The sequence below is a fragment of the Mauremys mutica genome, chromosome 2, assembly GCF_020497125.1.
Source record: "Mauremys mutica isolate MM-2020 ecotype Southern chromosome 2, ASM2049712v1, whole genome shotgun sequence".
Taxonomy (NCBI): Eukaryota; Metazoa; Chordata; order Testudines; family Geoemydidae; genus Mauremys; species Mauremys mutica.
This window is the reverse complement of record NC_059073.1, coordinates 158800806-158826555: the sequence shown is the minus strand read 5'-3', so window position 1 is coordinate 158826555 and position 25750 is coordinate 158800806. Positions and strand designations below refer to the sequence as shown.

Genomic DNA, 25750 nt, shown 5'->3' with positions numbered 1-25750 from the left:
GGACTTGGAGGGGACTCGGGATGCTTGGTGTGCAAGAAGAGAGATTGCTTCAGATGTAGGGACTAGTAGAGCTTGACTTGAACTCCAGAGATGTCTGGTGTCTGGCTAGAAGAGAATTTTTGGGGGGAAGTGAAAGGTAAACTGGATGCAACACACATCAAACATTGGCTTGAAAAATAAGGGTGGTGTGCTTTTTCCATAAGTAATCTAATAGTTTTTGCCTCATGAAACTCAATTCAACCTTTACAAAACTTGCTAGTTTCTCAGTGTCAGCACTGGTGTCTTCACGCTATTTTCAGAAAGTTGATTGTTAAATTTTAACTGAGATTTTAAAAAAATTGAAAATCTGTTTTCTGATGGTGTTTGTTATATCCATTGACTTCCTGATATCTGTAGTGGGGCCACCAGAGCTTATGGGGTTTAACATATGTCCCAATCATAGAAGTGGGCTCCTGCAGGGAGGCCCCCGCTCAGTCCTGAGCCATTCAAAAGCTCCTATGTTGACATTATACCATAGTAATGCTTCACAACTATAGACTGAAATACATTCTAGCTCGAGAAACCAAGAACAAACACCAAAGTTTACCCGATGAATTCTTAAGACTTTCTAAAAAATAACTACATTTTTTTATGTCCATTAAAGTAGCATAAACCAATAGCTTGTAGTTAGCTAGTTAGTTATCCAGGTCAAATTTATAAAATGACAAGGAGTGGAATTGCACCTTAGCTCTGCTCCACTGCACCTTATGAGACCATCATATGCCTTCCTGTCATAGAAGATGAGAAATATTAATGAGGGAGAGAACAAGCTAGCAGTTTCCTTGAACTGGGGAAAGGAGAAACAATCTAATATGAAATGCACCTGGAAGAAGCTTTGTGGATCGAAATTTATCATCCTCCTTGTTTAGAAACTGTGATGTTGAGAACTGTTCATAATAGCTGAGAAGAGATGATGCCCATATGCAGTTAAACTTTGACAGTATGACCAACACAATTTCTTTGCTGTATTATGCTCTGCATGCTAACAGTTGCCCCATCTACATGAATAGATTCATCCTCCATGGCACTTAACTTGACAATACATCAGTACTAACTTTCTGTCTTCGAGACTTATACAATTCTCACTCCAGTCTTCCTGGTGAGTTGATTTATGACAAATGTTGGGGAATTCACCACCATTTTAACTTCTCAAATATACATTAATTAGATTCTCTGTGGCTGCAGATATCATAAGCCCCATATACTCTTCCTATTAGGATAATACTTCTTGCTACATATACCCCACAGCTGCGGACTTGTTAAAATCAGTAAGTGAACCCTCAAAATACCTTGATTTAAAATATTCCTGGCCAAACTGGTAAAAAGTGCAACACTAAAGGTCAGTTACTGGATCTGTGAAGCTTGTTCTGAGTGCAGATACCTTACAGTAGGGAAGGCAGGTTGGTGGGAGCATGAGAACAGAGTTGTAGTTGTTTGTTACCTTAACTCTGCATTTCCTTGTTTTTCTACATTAACCCTTTTCACTTTGAGACTATATAGAATGTTTAATTTTTTTAACTTCCTTTCTGGTTTCCCATCCCTGACATGCTTTCAACGTATCATGACAACTCCATCTTTAAGTGCTTAACTGTAGAACTAGGTATTGACAGCTAGTCATATAAATATGGTGACATTTTTGTCAGCGTGGGAGGAGGAAATGACATATAATATAAACAGAACATAAGTTTGTAGGCATGCATGTGTCAAGAGAGGTCTTGCTGTTTGTAACTTCCTGAGTTGTCAGAGGGAGAACTAGGCTTGGCGCTGTTGCCCCTGCTGGAGGGGGAAGATCCAACTCCGAGTTACTGTGGTTATGCAACACCCTAACCAGTTACTTGACATTGTGTTTTAAACCCGCTACTGATGTGTGTGGGTGCTACCACATTTGCATTGCACTGGGAACCAAATGGGATTCTATTCTTGAGTGCCAGACAGTGGGGTTCACACTTGATGGGAGTGCAGAACTACTCACCCATGAGCATTCAAGTCAGACGGGAGAGACAAGCCCAAAACATGCATTAACATTAGTCCTTTAGATTGCCTCAATATGTTCTACTTACTGCTTCATTCCCCAGTAAAAGGCTTAATGGATGACTTAAGGGTAGCTCAAATCCGAGTTTATTGACAACCAGGAATTAAAAACAAAAAACAAAAAAAACCAGTGGTCATTATCTTAGCATTTGTATGTGCATATAGTGATAAATGTACAGTTACTAAGCCTTATGCTCACAGTTCAAATTCTTGATCTGAAACATGACAGCTAGACAGCTAAATTAATGTGTTAGCTGTTATAAATCGGATCTGTAATTTCACCTAGTGTTATTTTCCAGGCACTGGCAAGGGCATCATGTTGTGGAACAAGTCTTGTTTCCTTAAGTAGTGTTAATTGCAAATAACTTACTTCTGTGTAATAATAGAAATGGAGCCTTTCTTGCTGATCAGAGGAGGACTTCTAAATTGTGCTGTCTTGTGTTCTGTTTCAGGTGCTGGGCTGGATCCGAAATGGGGAGTCTATGTTAAATGCGGGGCTTATCACGGCTAGCTCCCTGCAGGAGGCAGAACAGCTGCAAAGGGAACATGAGCAGTTCCAGCATGCTATAGAGGTATAAAAAGTGTGGTGTTCATGCCATTCTCCAATAAAATGGGCTCTTATGATATAGTTAATGGCAAACATTATAAAGCAGGGGCAGGCAAACTTTTTGGCCTGAGGGACGCATCGGGTTTTGGAAATTGTATGGAGGACCGGTTAGGAGAGGCTGTGCCTCCCCAAACAGCCAGGTGTGGCCCGGCCCCCGCCCCCTTTTTGTCCTGTCCCTCCCCAGACCCCTGCCCCATCTACCCCCCAGACACCTGCCCCATCTACCTCCCGCTCCCTGTCCCCTGACTGCCCCTGGAACCCCCATCCCTGACTGCCCCCCGCTGCCCCATTCCAACCCCTCCTCTCATTCCTGACTGCCCCCCCTCCCCGGGAGCCCTGCCCCATCCAACCACCCCTTCTCCTTGACCACTCCGAACTCCTATCCCTGACTGCCCCATCCAACCCCCCCTCCTTCCTGACTGCCCCCCAGGACCCCTGCACCTATTCAACACCAATGTTCCCCACCCTCTGACCGCTCCGACACCTATCTACACCCCCGACCACTACCCCGAACTCCCCTGCTCTCTATCCACCCCCCCGCCTGCTCCCTGCCCCCTTACTGCGCTGCCTGGAGCACCGGTGGCTGTCGGCACTACAGCCGCGCTGGCTGGAACCAGCCACACCACCGCGCAGCACAGAGCACCAGGTCAGGCCAGGCTCTGCAGCTGTGCTGCCCAGCCACCCAGAGCATTGCGCTGGCAGCACGGGGCACTGAGGCTGCGGGGGAGGGGCTGGGGGCAAGCCTCTCGGAGCAGGAGCTCAAGGGCCGGGCAGGAGGATCCAGCGGGCCAGATGTGGCCCATGGGCCATAGTTTGCCCACCTCTTTTATAAAGCAACATGAGGAATAGATTAAGTCCATATGTACCTTCTAGATAGATCTCTCACCACTTGGGCAACAACAAAAAGGTTAATAACATGTTCGTTTGGGGTGAATAGACGGAGGGAGGTGAGGACAGTTCCTAGGAAAGGGAGTTTTGGGAAGCAGGGATTCTGACAGTCGTGATTCTGCTCTGTGTCAGTGCAGTGCTTTTAATATGTCAAGGGCAGTTCACTTTATATAAATATTTAAATTGTGTATTTACAAAATGGCTGAGACAGATGTAATCAAACAAAAGACTATTGCAAACAGTGGTTTAGAATAGGATGCTGTGGGTTTTTAGGTTTTAAGACTAAGCTAATATAATAGATGATAAATTGGTTACAAATGGGGAATGTACCCAAATTGCATCATTACAAATAAGATAAAAGTTTTCCTAACATGGTCTCATAACTTCAGAGTATTGTATGTGTAAATGAGTAGGTTTTGTTAATATGTTGTTGTGATCTTTACGAGGCCTTCCTAACTGAACTTTCATTATTAGTATGTTAGTGTTAATCCTGTCGATCCTTTCAGTATAAAATTGGACAAAAAATTGAAGACAGATTTTAATGCACTATTTTGGCACAAATTTGAATGCACTATTTTGGGGGATAGTGTGTAAAGTTTTGTTCAGTATTTTACTTTTGCTGAATACTAAAATCGTGTCTCCAGTGATTGATTAGCTTGTTTGTTTTCAGAAGAACTCCATTTTACTGTAAATGCCTTCTGTTTTGCTGCCTTTTTGTGGAGTTTTCTGTTTCCCATCTCCGTTTACAGTTTGCAGTGTGTGTGTCCTCACTCTTGAAAGATTTGGTATTGAGTATAACGCTCCTGAGCTATGGGTATTTATCCATGTAGGGATAAATGACAATGAATTTTAATTTGAATATTTTCTGGACCATAGTGCACTTGCATATAATCAAACTTCTTATACATAGGGCTTCCAGATTACAAACAGGTGTATGTTTTCGCTGGGGGACAAAATGTTCAGTATTATCATTAACAAATAAGCAATTAGTCGGCTCATTTCACATCCCCCTGGATACTTGTTCTATCCATTTTCACTCCACATAAGTGTGAAATGGACTGCAAGAAAGTTTGTATGAAGAGAATAATTCTGATAGCCAATAATCAAGCTGTGATGCTTTGGGTTTCACCCAGACCAATAAGAGGTTGTGTCACTGCCTGTCCTGTAACCTTTGTGCTGTGTAGCTTTGCCTCAGAGCCCTGAAACCAGCAGCCAGCTCACTGCACAGTGGCCTCAACCTGGCTGCAGCCCTTGCAGGATGACTCGAACAGCCCTTCCAGAGCCAAGTTGCCCCTGCAGCATCCAGTCCCTCTCATTGAACCCTCAGAGAAGTTATTAAGTTTGCTGCCTCCAAAGAGACAACAGACAAGAGCCTGGTAGTTGGCTGAAGACCCACACTTGAGATGCTTTTCTAATAAAACAAGAATATGTTTATTATCAAGGAACCTAGTGAAAGAAGAATTAAGGGATTACAAGTAAGAGTGAAAGAGAGAGAGGAAAGGTTACAAATAAAACAAATAAAATGCTTTTTCTTGTGACTAAAAGTTAATTCTTGCCAGTTACAATCATTGCCTGAGCAATTTCCTTACATACATCAACTTTCATAGGCTCAAAGGGTACTGTACCCGATCGTCCCCTTGGAGACGGACACGAAAATGAAAAGGCTTTTTGCATCCCCTTACATATTTCCAAAACTCAGTCTTTTGTCCCCAGACTCAGGATGCACCCTGGTGTTTAGGCTTGTGCTGTTCTTCCCATCTCCCTCTTGATTCGTATGTAAAAGGAGCGTCTGTTGTTTGGATTCCACAATGCTCAATTTACAGTGGAGATATGTGGAAGGCTGCCTTCCCCCCTGTCTGGGAGAAAACCCATTTCTCCCTTTGTTTGGTCACAGACTTTAAAGCATAATATCAGTGAATATTCCTAATTCCTCATATATTGTTAGTACATACATTTCACAATGATAGTAATCACCAGTGTGTCACCAGCTTTCATCAGAGACAGTATTCAATATTATTTTATAGTACAGTAGTATTGTGTCCAATCAGTTGATTCAATTGCTTATTCTTTGAGGTTCAGTCCCAGTTCTCCCCTGGGGTTTCTGGACCCAGAACATTCCATTTTATCCACCTTTCCCCTCCATATCCAAAGAGAAAACAAACCTGGAAGCCATAATTATAATCAGGTTATGTACTGTAACTTGGCGATCATTGTATAGCTTGCATAATCTGTTGCTGCGCAGTTGCTGCACTTGTAGACTGATAGTCACTGTCAATTGATGATAAATCTCTGTTGCGTTTACTTCATATTTGTTTGTCTAGAAAAAGTTATGCTGCAACCTACTGCTAACGCTTTATTTCCTTTGTCTGATATACGTGTGTAGAAAATATCATTGCAAATAAGAAAATGAAACATGGATTTAAAGCAAATGCATTTAAATGTTATGCAATTAAATATTTTATTTCAACTTCTTATCAGAAAACACATCAAAGTGCACTGCAGGTACAGCAGAAAGCAGAGGCGATGCTGCAGGCTAATCATTATGATATGGATATGATCAGGGACTGCGCTGAGAAAGTTGCTTCTCATTGGCAGCAGCTGATGCTCAAGATGGAGGACCGTCTCAAACTTGTGAATGCTTCTGTTGCCTTCTATAAAACATCAGAGCAGGTATAGGAACTCTTGAAGACCTATGTCTTGCAGAATAATAAAGTGACTTGTGGTATTTTATTATAAAATTACCTTTGGCTCAAGTGGCAGAGTTAATTAGCTTAGAGCTCAAGTTTATAAAAATGATATTAGCAGAAATGTTGGTATTTTAAAATTTTTATTTAGAACTTCCCATGCTGTCTTGGAAATGCTGACAGTATTATATTAAGTGAGGTCTAGAAAAATGAAACTGACTGTAACCAAATTGCAGTACAGTCAGTGAAGTTTTATTTTCTATATTGAGCAGAAAGCAAAAACCACACACAATTGATAAGAGTGTGTTTGTAAAATGCTTAGTTACAAATTATTCATGTTATTAATAACATTCATATAGGATTTCCTCTAAAATGTTCCTCTGGTATTAGATTTTGTCTTTAGTGGTAAATCAGCTACATCTTAAATCCTCATCTGCTGTTCTTGACCTTTTTTTCTTTCCCCGGTGTTTCAAATCAGGATTAGGTAATTGATTAATTTGGATTTTCAGTTTCTGGAAAGGGCCTCACCCAGGGAAAATCTCATATGTGCAGATGTCCTCTCATGTAAGAAAGCACTTCTGATCATAGCTTGATTAAAATCCTATCATCATAAATAACTAGTATGTTATCACCCATATCTTACTTTTCATCTTCAAAGTGTTTCATGAGTTTTAATCCACATCACATCCTGGGCAGAAGGTGATGGCAGTTTCCCTATTTTAGAGAGAAGGGATGGAAAACAGATAAATTAAAGACACAGTCAGCATCTATGTCAGAGCTGAGATTAGATGCCTAGTGTTCTTGGTTTCAAGTCTCCAGGCTCAAACTACTTCACAGTGTTGTTCAACTGAAATATTAGAGATATTTGTCTCCTTTTGGCTGGTAGGTGTGCAGTGTGCTGGAGAGTCTGGAGCAGGAATATAAGCGGGAAGAAGACTGGTGTGGGGGAGCAGACAAACTGGGTCCGAACTCTGAAACAGACCACGTGACCCCTATGATAAGCAAGCACCTTGAACAAAAAGAAGCGTTCCTGAAGGTAAAGATATTGTTGGTTACATGTTGGGAGGCATGCAGTTACATCCTCTGCTTCACATATCTCGAATAGAGCCGTAAAACCCAAGAAAAGCCCAGTGACATGTGTATGGCTTTGTGAGCAACTGAACAGTGATTACACAGGAAATGGCATATGACTGTTTCTTGTGGTTATTAGAACATTGCCAGTTTATATAAATAGCTTTCCAGTTCAACTTCAGCAGATAGCACAGAGAATCAGGCATCCCACTGTGATAGATGTGCAATTGGGACTCACTCTTTTCAGCAGCCACCACTTCCCAGAACACTTGAAAGAGACTTCTTTAAAAGAAGCAACAGCCGCTCAGTACAGTGGCTCCCAGTGACTCAAAGCAGCTTCCAGCAGTGCTAGAGCTACAGTGGGGAAACCTGATTCTGTGCTCCTTTTTCTGTAGTATTTTATAATGGCTCTTAAAAACAAAATAATATTCTATACTACAGTAAAGCTCCAAAACGCTATAGTGCCACCATGTCTTTGAGTATTACTGTTACAAAATCTGAACCACTACCTTTATTATTTTAAGAGTAGAATTGTAACCAAATAGTAAATAAACAATCATTTAGGAAGAGGAGAGCCAGTTTGGAAGGGGAAAGGGTAGCGGAAAGAGAGTGAGGAGACACTATCAGGAGAGGGAGACCAGGGGGAGGAGGGGTGAAGGCTGCTGTTTTCCAGAGAAATTAGAAAATCTTAAAATATAGTACAAGAAATTCAACTCAACAGCAATCTGAAGAAAAGATGAAGCAGAAGTATTGGGCAACTGGTATTCAATTTTTGCTGATAAGCAAGGTGACTTAGCAATGGTAATATGTCAGTGGCACTTTTCAAATAATTGTGATAGCCTCTACCTGTGGGACATGTGACTGCATGGAAAATACTATGTGGTCAGTAAATATACAGAATGTCCATCCTGTGGTGTGGTGTTAGAGTAGTGTCAATTGACAAGTCAGAATAAAGGATCTTTTAATACTAGCTTTTATCACTTTCATTCTCTACCCCCATCTGGTCATAAATAAATCTGATAAGTCTGTAGCACTGAACCCAGTTGCTACTGATCCACAGTTGGGACTGAGCTAAGACAGCAACTAGAAGAATCAAGAAGCAGTTTTGGAGGTCAGTGGCTTGTATTTAGCCTGCTTGGCTGACCCAGTCTTTTAGATTAAAGGATAAGGAAATTGGCTAAACAAGCGCTGAAGATTGCTGGGATACACATGTTCATTATTCCTGGACGGATTAAAGATAGACTCTCAGTATAAATAATCAGCAGTAATAGTGGACTGCTATTCATACAGACTACTTCTAAAATTTCTGGAAAGACGTAACAATACGCCTCACCGAAACCTTTGAAAGCCTCTTAGTGTTCGATACTGAGATGCAAAACACCACTGAAAACATGAATTTTAGTATAACTGTAGGGGCAGTGTCAAATGGATCTCTCAGTTGCAAATGTCTGAACTTTTGGGCTGTTACGAGAAGAAGTGGGACCGCTTAAAACTTTAAACGGAGTGGAGATTAGGGATAATCTTGGAATGGCACAATATCTGAACGAATATTTTGCCTCGGTCTTTAATGAGGCTAATGAAGGGCTAAGGAATAGTGATAGAGGGACCGATGGGAATGAAGATATGGGGGTAGACATTACGGTATCTGAGGTAGAAGCCAAACTTGAACAGCTTAACGGAAGTAAATCGGGGGGCCCGGATAATCTTCATCCTAGAATATTAAGGGAATTGGCGAGTGATATTGCTAGCCCGTTAGCGATGATTTTTAATAAATCTCTAAATTCGGGGATTGTACCGTTTGACTGGAGATTAGCTAATGTAGTTCCTATATTCAAGAAGGGGAAAAAAAGTGACCCGGGTAACTACAGGCCAGTTAGTTTAACATCTGTAGTATGCAAAGTCATGGAAAAAATTTTAAAAGAGAGAGTGGTTACGGAGCATGAGGCCGATGGCAACTGGGATAGATTACAGCATGGATTTACGAAAGGTAGATCGTGCCAAACCAACCTGATCTCCTTCTTTGAGAAAGTAACAGATTTTTTAGACAAGGGAAATGCAGTGGATCTAATATATCTGGATTTCAGTAAGGTGTTTGATACGGTACCGCACGAGGAATTACTGGTTAAATTGGAAAAGATGGGGATCGAAATGAAAATCCAGAGGTGGATAAGGAGCTGGTTAAAGGGGAGACTGCAGAGGGTAGTATTGAAGGGGGAACTGTCGGGTTGGAGGGGGGTTACCAGTGGAGTTCCTCAAGGTTCGGTTTTGGGTCCGATTTTATTCAATCTATTTATTGCTGACCTGGGAACCAAGAGTAGGAGTGGGCTGATACAGTTTGCGGATGACACCAAGTTGGGAGGTATTGCCAACTCGGAAAAGGATCGGGATATCCTCCAGGGAGATTTGGATGACCTTGTAAACTGGAGTATTAGTAACAGGATGAAATTCAATAGTGAGAAGTGTAAGGTTATGCATTTAGGGATGACTAATAAGAATTTTAGTTATAAGCTAGGGACGCACCAGTTGGAAGTAACGGAGGAGGAGAAGGACCTAGGAGTCCTGGTTGATCGTAGGATGACTATGAGTAGGCAATGTGATGTGGCCGTTAAAAAAGCTAATGCGGTCTTGGGATGCATTAGGCGAGGTATTTCTAGTAGGGATAAGGAGGTGCTAGTCCCGTTATATAAGGCGTTGGTGAGACCTCATTTGGAGTATTGTGTGCAGTTTTGGTCTCCCATGTTTAAGAAGGATGAATTCAAACTGGAACGGGTACAAAGCAGGGCCACTAGAATGATCCGAGGAATGGAAGGCCTGTCGTATGAAAGGAGACTTGAGGAGCTCGGTTTGTTTTCCTTAACCAAAAGAAGGATAAAAGGAGATATGATTGCACTCTTTAAATATATCAGAGGGATAAATACCAGGGAAGGAGAGGAATTATTTCAGCTCAGTGCTAATGTGGACACGAGGACAAACGGATATAAATTGTCAGTCAGGAAATTTAGGCTTGAAATTAGACGAAGGTTTCTAACCATCAGGGGAGTGCAATACTGGAACAACCTACCGAGGGAAATAGTGGGGGCGAAGGACCTCCATGACTTTAAGATTAAGCTAGATAAGTTTATGGAGGAGATGGTATGATAGGATAACGGGCTTAGTCAATAGGTCAATTAAGGGCCACACTGGTAAATAGTACAATGGGTCAATGATATGATATTCTTAACCTTTTTCCAGGGGGTATGGCTGGAGAGTCTTGCCCGCATGCTCGGGGTTCAGCTGACCGCCATATTTGGGGTCGGGAAGGAATTTTCCTCCAGGGTAGATTGGCAGTGGCCCTGGAGGTTTTTCGCCTTCCTCCGAAGCATGGGGCAGGGGTCGCTTGCTAAAGGAGTGGGTGGATCGGCTTATGTGGGCTGCATCTTGCAGGAGGTCAGACTAGATGATCATAATGGTCCCTTCTGATCTTGAATTCTATGATTCTATGATTCTATATGATCTGATAAATTACTGTCTCAGTGATTTTGTCATTGGTCATATCTGTGCTGTCTTCACCTAACCTTTTAAAGTAGTATTTTGATGTTCCGCTTCATTACAAACAAAAGACACAAGGCCTATATATAGTATTTGGTATATAGTCAGAAGTTCAGGTTAGCAAGGCAGCTATGCTGGGTCTTGGCAATGCAACTAGATTCTGGCTGTTTTGTTGCCCTTTGGTTTGAATGCTTTTAAGACCTTTAAAGGGCATGTCTTCTTTCAGTACTTTTGGTTTAATTTCAGCAGAGCAATTATTTTTTCCATTTAAACTAGTGGTGGGTCTTTTACAATATCCAGGTGATTACTGGAAGTTGTGTACTTGGTTTACATAATAATGCCAAATACATAAAAATAATCCATTCTGTGTACCTTGAGCTGCATTTAAAAGTATGGAGAAGATGATCACTTTTAAGTAACTTCAGGTATAAATTGCTTGTAATGCTATTTAGTGTTCAGTGCCAGTCCTAGATTAACTGCTATTTGCTTTGAAAATAGTGATCTTTTTAACTGTTTGTCTGCTCTGTATTGAATAGGACATAGTAAGCAGAAAAAGAAGTGTGTGTGTGTGTGTGTATCTATGTGTCTGTTAATGCCCCATCAAACACAGCAATATCAAATGCTATCAAATCTTCTCGTAGGCTTGTACTCTGGCTCGGAGGAATGCTGATGTCTTCCTGAAATACCTGCACAGGAATAGTGTAAACATGCCAGGGATGGTGACTCATATCAAAGCTCCTGAACAACAAGTCAAAAGTAAGTGTTCTTTTAGGAATTTGGCCTTCATGTGCTGCAACAAATCTGAGAAGATGAGGGTGAGCCCCTGCCAGGGAGGATACAGTATTTCAGATTTAACAAAAAATAAGTGATCGCCCTGGTGAAGGTTTAAAATAGCTGGTAACCGCTCATCTTCATTTTTCAATTTTAAGAAAGGGAAAAGTCTCGCACGTAAATAAAGCTTGATTGTTATCAATTTGTATATTTCAAACTTAATGTCATGTTTAATTTGCAAATGGAGACTTAAATGCATTGCTGCTCTTGAGTAAACACAATAGTTTATTCTTGTATCATGCTCTTCATACAGAAGTGTTGAGAATTCCACAGCCAATAAGTCTGTATAAGCACATTTGGTATTCTTGGCTATACCAAAATGCAATGGGAATTATATGTTGTGAGAACACAAAACTGGGCCCCTTGACAATGGCCTACTGAATCTCTGGACTAGTTTAAAGCCACTTGATTGAGCATAGGATAATTGGGAGGCCCAGGTAGTAGGGTAAAATGGCTCTATTAAAGGTACAAATGTATGTGCAGTTGTGGTGGTGGAGAAAAGGAGATGGATCTTGAGATGGGATTTGAAAATTGTCAGTATTCATTTAGGCAGAGCAAGACTTTAAGGTAGTACTGGTCCACTCGGGTGAGGAATGTGAGAGATGTTAGTGCCCATAGTGAAAGTGTGGATGGAGAGAGAACAAAGATCAGTGGTATTACACCAACAGACTTAAGTTCAGAAAATAAATGAGGTAAGAGAAATGGAGTTGGAATGGGATAGAACTCAGAGAAGGTTTGGAACAGTAAGGATCTTTCTTCAATAGATTTTTGAGTTATGATTGCTTGTTTGCCAATGTTGGTTCCCCCAACTACACTTCAACTACGGCTAAACATTTGGGGTAGACCGGTACAGTGTGTGCAAGTATTGCAGAAGGAAGGGTTGTCCCATCATTGCACTGCAGGTTGAAGAACTTTCTGCAATTGCTTCTTCACACAGTCTGGCTATGTTGAAATTGAAAGCTAAGCCATGTTGAATTATGTTTGTGGATGTCAGCAGCCATCTGAGATGGTTTTGGCTATGGGGGAAATGAATTGTGGGTTTCAGACAAATACATGGTTTGAAGTGGAAGACTGAAGAGGGTTCACAAGGGATGGAGTCACACCACTGAATATGAGAAGGATAAAACATGAATTATTTTATGGAGAGGTTAAGACAATGTACAGTTTTGCCCCATATTAAATATATAGCTTACATACAACTTCATGGATGTTTTTCTTTTAAGTAAGAATTTGAAACGGTGTAGTATAGCAACAAAGACTTTTAAACTACTTGCATTTAATCTGATTGCTGTTGGTACATTCACAGTAGGTGTGCAATCAACTCACTTACTGTAAATCAGAAAGATTTAAGTGAAGAAAGGGGAGAAATACCAATCAGTGTCCTCCAGGGTATTACTGTACCTGTACTGTACTTTTCATGGTATCCTACATCAGTGGCTTTCAGTCTTTCCAGACTACTATACCCCTTTTAGGAGTCTGATTTGTTTTTCATATCCCCAAGTTTTACCTCTCTTAAAACTACTTGCTTACAAAATCAGAGATAAAAATACAAACGTGTCACAGCACACTATTATTGAAAAATTGCTTACTTTCTCATTTTTACCATATAATTATAAAATAAATCAATTGGAATATAAATATTGTACTTACATTTCAGTGTATGGTATATAGAACGGTATAAAGAAGTACTGTCTCTATGAAATTTTAGTTTGTACTGACTTTGCTAGTGTTTTTAATGTAGCCTGTTGTACAACTAGGCAAATATGTAGATGAGTTGCCTTACCCCCTGGAAGACCTCTGCGTACCCCCCAGGGGTATGCATACACCTGGTTGAGGACCACTGTTGAACATAGTTACTGGCATGCTCAGTTCAGACATACAAGTAACAGAAGACAATAACTTAAATGTAGGAAAAACTAAATCTTCAATAACTTACATGTAGGCAATATACGCCTTTCGTCTGAGTAAATTCTTTGTCATTTTCATAAAACAATGTAATGGTGCTGAAAAGATGTATTGAGGCACAGTGAGGTTTTTTTCTTTGTAGGACTCAGCACTGCAGTGGTAGCTGAACAGTTAATCATAGAATTATAGGGAATGTAGGTGTGGAAGGTACCTGCAGAGGTAATCTAGTCATTGTATGATTTAGAAACCTGAATGTGACATGATGGTTTTCTTTTTCAAAGTGTATTTAAGAAAAACAAAAGGAAGGAGTATGATAAAGGACTGTAATAAATCCATAGATACATTTCTTGTCAAATGCAAGCTGTAGTACGTTTCAGAGTCATTGCATTCCCTCTTGTTCATAGAAGAATCTGACAGCTTGAAATGCTGTCTGCTTTGCAAGCCTGTGCTCTGTAAACAGAGATTAAAACTTTTAGCATAAATTTAACATTGGAAAAATGGAACAAATCTTTGAGGCTTTCTACAAACCTATAATTCAAATTTTAAAAGGCTTTGTCCAAGAACACACTGGATGCCTATTTCATAAAATTAAATGAAGTATTTAGAACCCACTGAATGGAGGAAGATTAGCTGAGAATCCTCTTCCTGGAAGATGGGAATCTTGTTGAAAGGCTTACAGCTATAGTTGACTGAAATGTTCATCCTCTCCTGTTGCCACAAATCCTTTCCCCTGTACACAGCCCCAGTAACCAGATTGTATACGAAGAGCACTGCACGGGCTGAGGTTGAGGGAGGAATTCTTCTCCAAATTTGCACAGTGACATGGAACCAGTCAAGTCTGGTACTGAAGGCTTAAAAGTATGTTCATCTCTACTGCTGTGGCCTGGCCCTCCCTCCCGCTCCTTCACCCCACACCAGACACCCACTTAATGAAGGAGGTGGCTGGGTGATCCTCTGTCTTATATCCATTACTTTTGCTCCTGTCTCAGGAAGGGTTCAAGAGGTGCAGTTTGTGGTACCTGCAAAACAAATCAAAACAGTTTAGGAAACACGCTGTGTATCCTAACCACCTCTGGAAGAAGAGGCATGGGAGGCCACTGTTAATAAAAGGGGTTATAATTCAGGAGATGGAAATAGGCAAAGCTGCTTGTCAGCAGCTGAATTGAACACACTGCTATATAACTTCATGCCGTGTTTTATAGTGTCTCTTTCTGGCGCTTGGCATCCAAAGGAACTAATAGCATTAACCATTACAAAAGCACAGCCAAATGTCCCTCACTGGCACACCATCTGTACAATGTTCCGACAGCATGGACTCCGTTCCAGTTAGCTAAGTGGATCTTACATGCTGTGTATCACAGTTGACACCAGTTACGTCATTCTTAAGATGTCCATTTTTATGTAGTGTCCAGTTGGAAATGTTGTAATATGTTGAGATTTCCCCAGAAATCTGGGAAACATTTCACCAGGATAGACTGTCAGCGTTGGGGAAAATGTGATCGAGGTCAACGAGACAGAAAAGGGGAATGGGAGCTCAGATGAGGGGGATATAGGTACAATTTTGGCTGGTACTGCCCTTCTTTCCGAATTAGGAGATCACAATATTAATGGGCTGACTCGCTGTCCTGTCGGCCATGTACTGTGCATTGCCCCGAGTTAGTATTAACATTCCATGTAAGCTGTGCACAGCTATCCTGTATCTACCATGCACGTCACACGGCTGGGAGCGTGGCCAGTGTAGCAATACAGACTGCTTCCCGGCACAATTTGCTGCTTTGCTGTTACTGAGCATGCTTAGTAACATCTCGTGAGCTTCTGCCCTTACTTTGCCCTCACAAGGAATAACAATTTGCCCTTTGCTATTAATGGAGGCTAAAAGGGTGGGGGGCAAATTGGAGGGAGGGATGGGGTGAATTTGTTCATGAGCAAACTGTGTGTGCAGGGGGCTCAAACAGATGGAGGGAGGGGAAGAGGAGAGTCAGGGACGGGAGGTAGGAGCCAGGTTTAAGAAAGGGGCATGGGCACTGCCAAACAGTGCTATGGGGGTGGGACAAGGATAGGGAAGAGCAGAGAGGATAAAAGTTACTGTCAATTGGGTAAGCTCTCTACAGGGTTTGCAGAAACAGGATGTAGGTTGCAGAGCGCCCCCCCGCCCCTCCCCCCCCGCAAGACAGCACATATCAGCACTCGCTTCTCATGGCCAGCGGGGGAGGGGTGGGTGGGGAGACAGGCTCAAAGGAGAGGATGGTGGGGGGCTTCCTTCAGGGCTGAGGCTCCTGCCCATGACATAAAAGTTACCAAAACACCTGGAGTAACAATTACAGTAGCCAATTTTCAGATATCAGTAATAGGACATTTTTTCAAATTATCAGAATCCATGCGTCTAAAAGTAAAGCCACGTCCTCGTCATCTGTTTTTACAAATTTGAAGTTCCTTATATTAAGAAGCATTGAATGATGCTAGAAATAAAATTGGGTGAACATGACAAGTCTGTTTGTGGGTACTCTTAGGCAGAGTACCAATAAAATGCCAAATGTGCTCATTTTAATTTTATCCATGGTCCTGAGTTTAATAACTAAATGTAAGGATCCTGAACAAAATTGTTAGCAACACCTCATAACTTAATTGTGGGTTTCATTCCTGCTAGAAGTGGAAGCAGGTCTCAAGCAGTCCAAGTCAATGTTCTACTATTGGCAGGATACTGCACAATAATACCTGTCTTTAAAACTCCTTTGACACACATTTACATGATACTCTAGTATAGTACTGTCAATACTATGCATTTGTGAAGTCCTTACATGAACATTTATATAACCCATACTTTAAACAGTCCTGAAATATTCATGTGCACAATAGACTATAATCTCTCTCAAAAGCAATTGCAATCCACTGAGTTCTGTGTGGGATTTCTGACCCTGCCTCATTTGTTGCAGAAGTTGGGTGCTGTGTAGGAAGAGAAGCATGGTCTCAGGGCTAAGGCCAGTTGAATGCTGCCCTGGAGAATTGGATTCTATCCCTACCTCTGCCACAGACTTCCTGGGCAAGTGCTGGGCAAGTCACTTAAACCAAACTGTTCACAGATGATCGCTGTTTGGGCACCAGGAAAGTGAGGCACATGCCATATGAGACATCTGGGTCTAGATCTGTGAAGTGCTGAGCGCTTGAAAACGAAGTCTATTGGAGCAGCGCTTTAAATACATAATGTGCTATAAAAATAAGCACTGTGAAAACCCTGCGTCTTTCAATTCAGGCATACAGAATTACTGAATGCTTATGACAATTTTATCTTTAATCTCTTTTACCCTCAGTTCCCTAGCTGTAAAATGGGGATAGTGCTACCTAATCTCATAGGATTCTTGTGAAGATATGTTGATGTTTGTGAAGCACTATTACACTATAGTGAGAGCACTGCAAACATCCAGGATAAAATCAATAATTTTGTATTCAGTGTAGAGTTTGGATGGTGTGCATTATGTTAAGCCTGGGCCGCACATTGAACCAGGAGGATAAAAAGAAATATTGAGTAACTCCTAATTCTTGGAGTGCTTGCTCAGGTGTATTCCACAGTAGGTGTGCGTGCTCGCCACGTGCACCGGTGCCGGAAGTTTTTCCCTTAGCAGTACCCGTAGGGGGAGTGCTGCTGCGACCCCTGAAGTGGCACCTCTATATCGGGCTATAAGGGGAGCTGCACGCTCCCCCCACCCTCAGTTCCTTCTTGCCGCCAGTGAGGGTGCATCAGAACTACTTGCTCCAGCTTCGCTTCACTGCAGCTCGTCCCAGAACTCGTTGTTTGTTGTTAGTGGTACCTGCGTTCATTGGTTCAACAAGTTTCAGTTCAGTTAGTTAGTGTTCGGGCCGGGGCATGCCCTGTGCCCCAGGGTTTAAATCGTGCGACTCTTGCAGGCGTTCGATGCCCAGAAGTGACCCGGATGCCAGCTGTCTCCACTGCTTGGGTGAATCCCACAGTAGTGACCACTGTAAGATCTGCAGGTCCTTTAAACCTAGAACTAAAAAAGAAAGAGACATTAGACTTTGGGCACTTCTCATGGAGTCAGAACTGTCCCCAACCCCGGTGCACCGAGCAGATTCGGCACCGGGCACCTCGTCTTCAGTGCGCAGTGATCCCCTGGCACCTCCCGGTGGCCGGCACCACTCCCCATCTAAGAAACAGAGAAAGGCCCCGTCTTCTCAGCGGCGTCGAGAGAAAGCAGTCCCCCCCCGGTCTCCAGAGCTCCAACTCATGTCAAGTGGAGCAGCCCAGTTGCATCAACTCAGGCCTCTCCGGATGTCCAGAGGCCTTCGATGCCGGAGAGCCTGCAGGCGGCCCGAGACATTGACTCTGCAGGTACCTGGGGCATCACCAGCACCTGGGCCCCGCTCTAGAGCCAAGCTGCCGCTGGGTTCTAGACAGTTGACCCCAACCAGATGCAGATCCCGGTTAGGGGTCCGCTCTTGGGCCCACTCGCCGCTCAGCATCCTGTCAGGGCACAGTCTCCGGCCTCTGCCTTCGTCACCCACTAGGTTGTCTGGTCGGGTGCTGTCAGATTGGAGTTCAACAAGTTCCAGGAGTTCCAGGCACCACTCCACGCCGAGCAGAGAGTATCGATGAGACAGGCACAGGCGCTGTAGACGCTCCCCTTCTCGTCAGAGCTACCATAGTCGCTCCCGTTGGCGCTCCAGCTCTCCTTGAGGCACTGTGCCCACAACTCCCAGTGGGGATCGCCAGCTCCGCGTCGTCGCGGATCTCGGTGTCGCAGCATCTCGAGAAATAGTAGCTCGAGGCGGCACCATTCCTCTATTTCGGAGTCCTGGTCCCGTGGCAAACGTTGTTCTCGGCACCATCGATCGTACCACTCCCATGGTACCGATAGGTCGTTGGTAACCCCGACCTCGACCCACACGAGGCCCCTTACATCCCAGCCTGGCTAACCTGACCAGCTGGTGCTGCCAGTGCCGCAGCATAGTCAATGGCAAGGGCCCCCATGGCAGGGCCAGTGGTGCCAATGGACCCTTTGGCCCCCCGTGTATTCCCAGCCAGAGGTTCGTTCAGTAGCAGGGGCGTCAGAGGCTCCCTCCACCTCACTATCCAGACCTCCAAGGGATAGATCGGTGGGTCACGGATCCACGGCACCGCACGAGGAGTCTGACCAAGGGGTAGATCCTGCGGCGCCGACCGACGCGCAGAGCTCCGTACTGGCCTCCTGCCCTGCGCCGGAGGACAAGATTGCAGCCTCACCCCCCTCCGCACCAGAGGAGGGCTTCAGGGCTCACCGGGAGCTATTGAAACAAGTAGCATCGAGCCTCCAACTCCAAGCTGAGGAGATGGAGGGACCCTCAGACTCACTCTTCAATGTCCTCTCGCCTTTGGCACCGGGCAGAGTGGCCCTGCCGCTGCACGAAGGGGTGGCTAACATTTCCAATGCCCCCTGGCAAATGCCGGCCTCCCTTGTGCCAATATCAAAGAAGGCAGAGCACAGATATTTTGTGCCCATGAAAGGGCACGAGTATCTCTATACCCACCTGGCCCCCAACTCCCTAGTGGTGGAGTCTGTAAATCATAGGGAGAGACAGGGTCAACCAGGGCCCACATCGAAGAATAAGGACTCTAGAAGGCTGGATTCATTTGGTAGGAAACTTTATTCATTGTCCAGTTTCCCACTCTGGGTGGCCAACCACCAAGTCCTCCTCTGCCATTATGAGTTTAACCTGTGGGGCGTCACTGCCTAAATTGGAACCCTCCCTTCCGGACCGTGAAAGGAAGGAATTTAAGGTGCTCACCGAGGAGGTTGCCACTGCTGCGAAGGCTGCTCTGCAGGCAGCATCAGATGCAGCTGACATGGCTGCTTGATCCATAGCCTCAGCGGTGTCCATGCACAGGGCGTCGTGGCGACTGCTGGCCGGACTCTCCACGGAAGCGCAGGTTGTGATGCAGGATCTTCTCTTTGATGGCAAGGACCTGTTCGCGGAACAAACAGATGTGAAACTTCATGGCATGAAGGACTCGCATACTACCCTTCAAACCCTCGGGCTTTACGTCCCATCCAAGGAAAAGCCTATGCCGCAGGCTCCCACCCCGGCTCCCCAGCCAAAATGTGAGCCTGCCTATAAGAAGCCCAAGACCCAAAAGAGGCAACCTCAAAGGCAATCTTGCTCTGCCCCGCAACCTGGGCCCTTGGGGGTTAAGCAGCAGGGCAAGAGGTGCTTTTGACTGGTTGTAGGAAAGTACCCAGGTGCCCCCCTGAGAGGACCCTCCTACCAATAAAGTTTGCCTTCAGCAGCTGCTTGTGTGCGTTCCTTGCGGAATGGTCCCGAATAACATCGGACCGTTGGGTCCTCAACACCGTTTCCCAAGGCTACACGCCACAATTTATCTCACCCCTACCGCCCAACCTCAGACAGCAGGGGAGACCCGTCGCATTTACCCCTGCAGGAAGTGGGTCGGCTCCTCAGCTTGGGAGCTGTGGAGAAAGTTCCAAGGGAGTTCCAGGGAAAAGTGTTTTACTCCCATTACTTCCTTATCCCGAAGGCAAAAGGGGGGTTCAGGCCTATCCTGTATTTACGAGACCTCACTTGGTTCATGGCCAAATGCCGGTTCTGCATGGGGTCTCTAGCATGCATCATACCCACTGTAGACTTGGTGATTGGTATGCGGCCCTGGACCTTCAGGACGCATACTTCCATATCCATATATTTGAGGGGCACAGACGCTTCCTTTGTTTCCTGATGGGACAGGACCACTACCAGTTTACAGTCCTCCCATTTGGCCTGTCCACCACACCCAGGGTATTCACAAAGTGTGTGGCGGTAGTGGCGGCCTACCTCAGACACTGAGGGGTCCAGATACTTCCTTGCCTCGATGACTGGCTGCTCAAGGGCAGCTTGCGGTCTCAGGTACAGGACCATGTGAGCTGCTCTTGGCTACGTGTGCCAACCCAGGCCTCCTAGTAAACGAGGCCAAGTCGGCATTGGTTCTGGTGCAGCACATAGAATTCATAGGCACTCTCCTGGATGCCTCCAAGGCCACAGCCTCCCTTCCCCATGGCAGGTTACAGACCCTGAAGGAGTTCATAGCCTCCGTCATGGAGTTTCCTGTGACCACGGCCAGGGTATGTCTGCAGCTCCTGGGCCACATGGTGGCGTGCACATATGTAGTCCGCCACGCCAGACTTCGGATGAAGCCCCTCCAACTCTGGCTGGCCTCAGAGTTCTCCCAGGCCTGGGACAGGCTGGACAAAGTCCTCACGGTACCAGCACCGGTGATCACCACGCTACAATGGTGGTCCTGCCCAGCCAATATGCTCCAGGGGATTCCCTTCCGGGACCTGACGCCATCACTAGATCTCATGTCTGATGCATCGGGCTTGGGCTCGGGGGCCCACATAGGGAACTCACAGACCCAAGGGATGTGGTTGGCCTCAGAGTTGTCCTGTCACATAAATGTCAGGAGTTCAGGGGAATGCTTAGCCTGTGTGGCGTTCAGCTCACAACTGTGTGGCAAGGTGGTCAGAGTACTCACGGACAACACCGCCGTGATGTTTTACATCAACAGGCAAGGCGGGACGAGGTCCTTGGCCCTCTGCCAGGAAGCCCTCAGCCTCTGGGAGTTCTGTATAGCCCACGACATCTCCCTGAAGGCTTTCCACCTGCCAGGCATCAACAACACACAGGCTGATTGCTTGAGAAGGGTTTTCTCCTCCCAACACGAGTGGTCGCTCTACTCAGAGGTCACTCACTAGCTCTTCTGAGCATGGGGCACTCCCCAAGTAGACCTGTTTGCGACCCGACAGAACCAGTGTTGCCACCGGTTCTGTTCCAGAGTGGGGTTTGGGAGGAATGCGATCTCAGATGCCTTCCTCCTGTCATGGTCAGGTCAGCTCCTCTACACCTTTCCCCCATATCCCGTCATCGGCAAAGCCCTAGAGAAAGTGAAACTGGACAAGGCACGTGTCCTCCTGATCGTCCCAGCAACATTGGTATGGGACCCTCCTTGGCTTGCTGGTGGCCCCTCCGTGGCCGTTGCCGCTCTGTCCAGACCTACTCTCCCAGGACCAGGGCCACCTCCTCCACCCCAACCGGGCCACCTTCCATTTGACAGCGTGGCTGCTCAATGGCTAAATGTGAAGGAGAGAAGGTGTTCGGAAGGGGTCAGGCGTGTCCTCCTAGAAAGTAGGAAGCCATCCACGCGCCAAGCCTACCTGGTGAAGTGGTCCAGGTTCTCCAGGTGGGTGGGTGAGTGGGGTACTTCGCCATGTCTGCCCCGCTCCAACTTATCCTTTAGTACCTCCTTCACCTTAGAACTCAGGGCCTGGCACCTTCCTCCGTCAGGGTGCACCTGGCGGCTATATCGGCGTTCCATCCACCGGTCCAGGGCTGCTTGGTTTTCTCCCATACCATGACCAGGCGTTTCCTCAAAGAAACAGACCGGTCCTTTCCATATGATAGACCCCCTGTTCCTCAGTGGGATCTAAATTTGGTGGTATCTTGCCTCACAGGGCCCCCGTTCGAGCCCCTAGCCACATGCTCATGGTCTAACCTTTCATGGAAGGTAGCCTTCCTTGTGGCTATCACGTCAGCTCAGGGCTGTGACATGTGAACCTCCCTACACGTTTTTTCACAAGGACAAGGTGCAGCTCTGCCCACTCCCTGCATTCCTCCCTAAGGTAGTCTCCCCATTTCACATGGGCCAGGACATCTTCCTGCCTGTCCTCTGCCCCAAATCTCATGCCTCTAACGAGGAAAGCCGCCTCCCATATGCTCAATGTGCGTGCGCAGGGCACTGGCTTTTTATCTGGATCGGACTAAGCCATTCCGCAGGTCTTCGCAACTATTTGTTGCTTCAGCTGAGCGCATGAAGAGTCAACCTCCTTCCCCTCTGTCGGAGTTGGTCTGGCAAGAAGGAACTAAGGGTGGAGGGAGCATGCGGCTCCCCTTATAGCGTGCTATAGAGGCGCCACTCCAGGGGTTGCTAGGGCGTGCCCCCTGCGGGTACTGCTAAGGGAAAAACTTCAGGCACCAGTGCATGTGGCGAGCACACACACCTACTGTGGAATAGACATGAGCAACACATCTCAAAGAACACCAGTTATGGAACAGGTAAAAAAATAGTATATGATCATGTTATGATGTCCTGTCCCTTTAAACATTTGAGCACTCCCCTACTCTCCAGTGCAGAGCCTCACTTTCATGTTGTTTTCACTTTTGCTGCAAGAACAATAGAACTACCACCACAGCAGACAGCTGAGTTTCTATCAGCGCCTTCTGTGTCTGTCTCTTTGCTGCTGGGTCCAAATATAACACATGCAATTAAAGATAGTATCATAATGTATTTGCCCAAGGTGGTGAGAATTTAAGTTGCATATAAGCAATCTTAATTCTGGCGTTTCCTAACTTTGAGCACTTTACTCTGTTAAGGTTGCAGTGTTATTTTAATATGCTTGTTTTTGGGAAGGGCATTTAACAGCTTATATGGCTTTGAATCTATGATCTAGATATTTTCTGTATACTGTAATTTATTTTACATGGTTCAAATTTAATCATATGTAAAATAGGTCTTCAATGTTCTGGCTCATCTGTGTAATCCTCCCTCAGAGATCGCTTTGTGGGCTGGCCTGAACAATTATGAAAATGAGCATTTCTGCTTTGATTCCTCTGAATTTTGCTGCTTGCCTGTCACTGGCTGCTTTGTTGATGTGCTGTATCCAGGGAAGCTGCTCAGTGTACATGACTTTAATTCCCACACTGTGTGCCCCTCCACTACTGAACTTGGCCCACTCATTTGAAGTAACAGCAAAGCTAGTCATAGGGTTGATGCTGGCAAGACGCTAAGGGAAATGTCACATTGATGAGGGTGGATGACAAGTATGAGCATAACGTGAACAGAAGTGATACCTACTAAGAATCCGGAGTACAAATGGGCAAGAGGAGAAATAAAATTGAGAAAACAAGGAAAGAAGAATTGCACAATGGGAGATAAAATTGTGAGTCAGTGTAGCAGCTGAAAATGCTAATTTCTAGTCACAAAAACAGAGGAGTAGAATAGGTAACTGAAAACCCGGGATTATAGGCTATGGTTCAGGGAGAAGCTACGCTTGTGAGCTCTCTCGCATTCTCACTGGGGGTATATTTCCAAGTGAGTGGCTTAGACTCATAGACTTTATGGCAACAAAAATGATTAGGGGGCTGGAGCACATGACTTATGAGGAGAGGCTGAGGGAACTGAGATTGTTTAGCCTGCAGAAGAGAAGAATGAGGGGGGATTTGATAGCTGCTTTCAATTACCTGAAAGGGGGTTCCAAAGAGGATGGATCTAGACTGTTCTCAGTGGTAGAAGATGACAGAACAAGGAGTAATGGTCTCAAGTTGCAGAGGGGGAGGTTTAGGTTGGACATTAGGAAAAACTTTTTCACTAGTAGGGTGGTAAAGAACTGGAATGGGTTACCTAGGGAGGTGGTGGAATCTCCTTCCTTAAAGGTTTTTAAGGTCAGTCTTGACAAAGCCCTGGCTGGGATGATTTAGTTGGGTTTGGTCCTGCTTTGAGTAGGGGGTTGGACTAGATGACCTCCTGAGGTCCCTTCCAACCCTGAGATTCTATGATTCTATGAAGTGACCATCATGGTCATCTAGTCTGATCTGCACATTGCAGGCCACAGAACCTCACCTACCTGCCCCTCTAATAGACCCTTAACCTCTGGTTGAGTTACTGAAGTCTTCAAATCACAATTAAGAGACTCCAGGTGACAGAGAATCCACCATTTACACTAGTTTTAACCTGCAAGTGACCCATACCCCATGCTGCAAACTCTCAGAGTCTCTGCCCATCTGACCTGGGAAAAAATTCCTTCCCTACCTCAAATATGATGATCAATTAGACCCTGAGCATGTGGGCAAGGGCCACCAGCCAGACACCCGGGAAAGAATTCTCTGGAGTGACTCAGAGCCTGCCCCATCTAGTGTTCCATCATCAGCCATTGGAAATATTTGTTGCTAGCAGTCACAGATCAGCTTCATTCCATTGTAGGCATTCTCATCATACCATCCTCTCCATAAACTTATCTAGCTCAGTCTTGAAACCAGTCAGGTTTTTTGCTCCCCTGGAAGGGTGTTCCAGAACTTCATGCCTCTAATTGTTAAAAATTGTCACCTGATTTCAAGCCTAAACTTCTTGATTGCCAGTTTCTATCCATTTCTTCTTGTGTCAACATTGATGCTTAACTTACATAATTACTCCCCTTCCTGGTATTTATCCCTCTGGTGTATTTATACAAAGCAATCGTATCTCCCTTCAGCCTTCTTTTGGTTAGGCTAAACAAACCAAGCTTTTTGAGCCTCCTCCCATAAGGCTTCTATGTGTATTTCTCCAAGAGTGGAAACCTGCAGTTCACCCCACTTTAGACTGGCTCACTAGGCTACACCTCCTGTTTCACAAACCACATTCATCTGAGCCAGCCTAACTGGGTTTGGGTCTGGCTGTGGAATCCTTTCTGGAAGTTTGTGACCAGAATGAACTGCAGTGACTCAGGACAGCTTCATCAAAAACGTGTATGATTTATTTGTTGATGGAAACTAACAGTAGAATTAAAATAGCTTTAAAACAAATGTCTCTATGCATCTCCTCTGCCTTAAACCTCAGCCTTCACTTGCATGTTTAGGTAGGCACTAGCTTATCCCAGATCTCTCTCCTTCCCCTCCCCCTGCCCCCACCCAAGTTGGAAGACCAGTTTCCATCTCATCAGACTCCCTCTCTATCTCCATCAGCATCTCGCCCCCTCTATCCTGTGGCTTTTATCAGAAACAAGCTCTGTTGTAGTGTCCCTCCAGAATTTCCCCCTTTATCGGCAACAGTTGAGTGACTGACTGTAAAGTGCATCCAGTTTTTGTCATTGACATAAAGGGAAAAATGGTGGTTAACCAAACTGAGGGGATGAACGGTCAAATTAATGGAGTTAGGTGGGGATTCCTGTGGGCCTGCTGTTTGGGGGATTCTCTGACATGTAAAAGGAGAGATGTAGCATAATAAACAGCAGAGTTGCTTTTACATGCTTCTTCATTTCCAAGTAGTAAATTCATTTTATTGAAACCAGATGGACTAGGGAATATTTGAATCAGTGCATGATTTGTTTGACTGACAGTATTCTTGTTCACTTTTGAAGGAATGTTAATTATAGTA

The 25750-nt window shown here is 44.9% G+C and overlaps 1 protein-coding gene across 2 annotated transcripts in view; it reads left to right on the top strand.

The window, feature by feature from the left end:
- Positions 1-25750, top strand: part of TRIO (trio Rho guanine nucleotide exchange factor) — a 452008-nt gene that overhangs the window by 260688 nt on the left and 165570 nt on the right. For both annotated transcript variants that reach the window (XM_045004406.1, XM_045004407.1), the window contains exons 16-19: positions 2523-2642; positions 6044-6235; positions 7136-7285; positions 11490-11604. In XM_045004406.1, coding sequence (XP_044860341.1) covers positions 2523-2642; positions 6044-6235; positions 7136-7285; positions 11490-11604 — 577 coding nt within the window. The remainder of the gene's footprint in view (positions 1-2522; positions 2643-6043; positions 6236-7135; positions 7286-11489; positions 11605-25750) is intronic.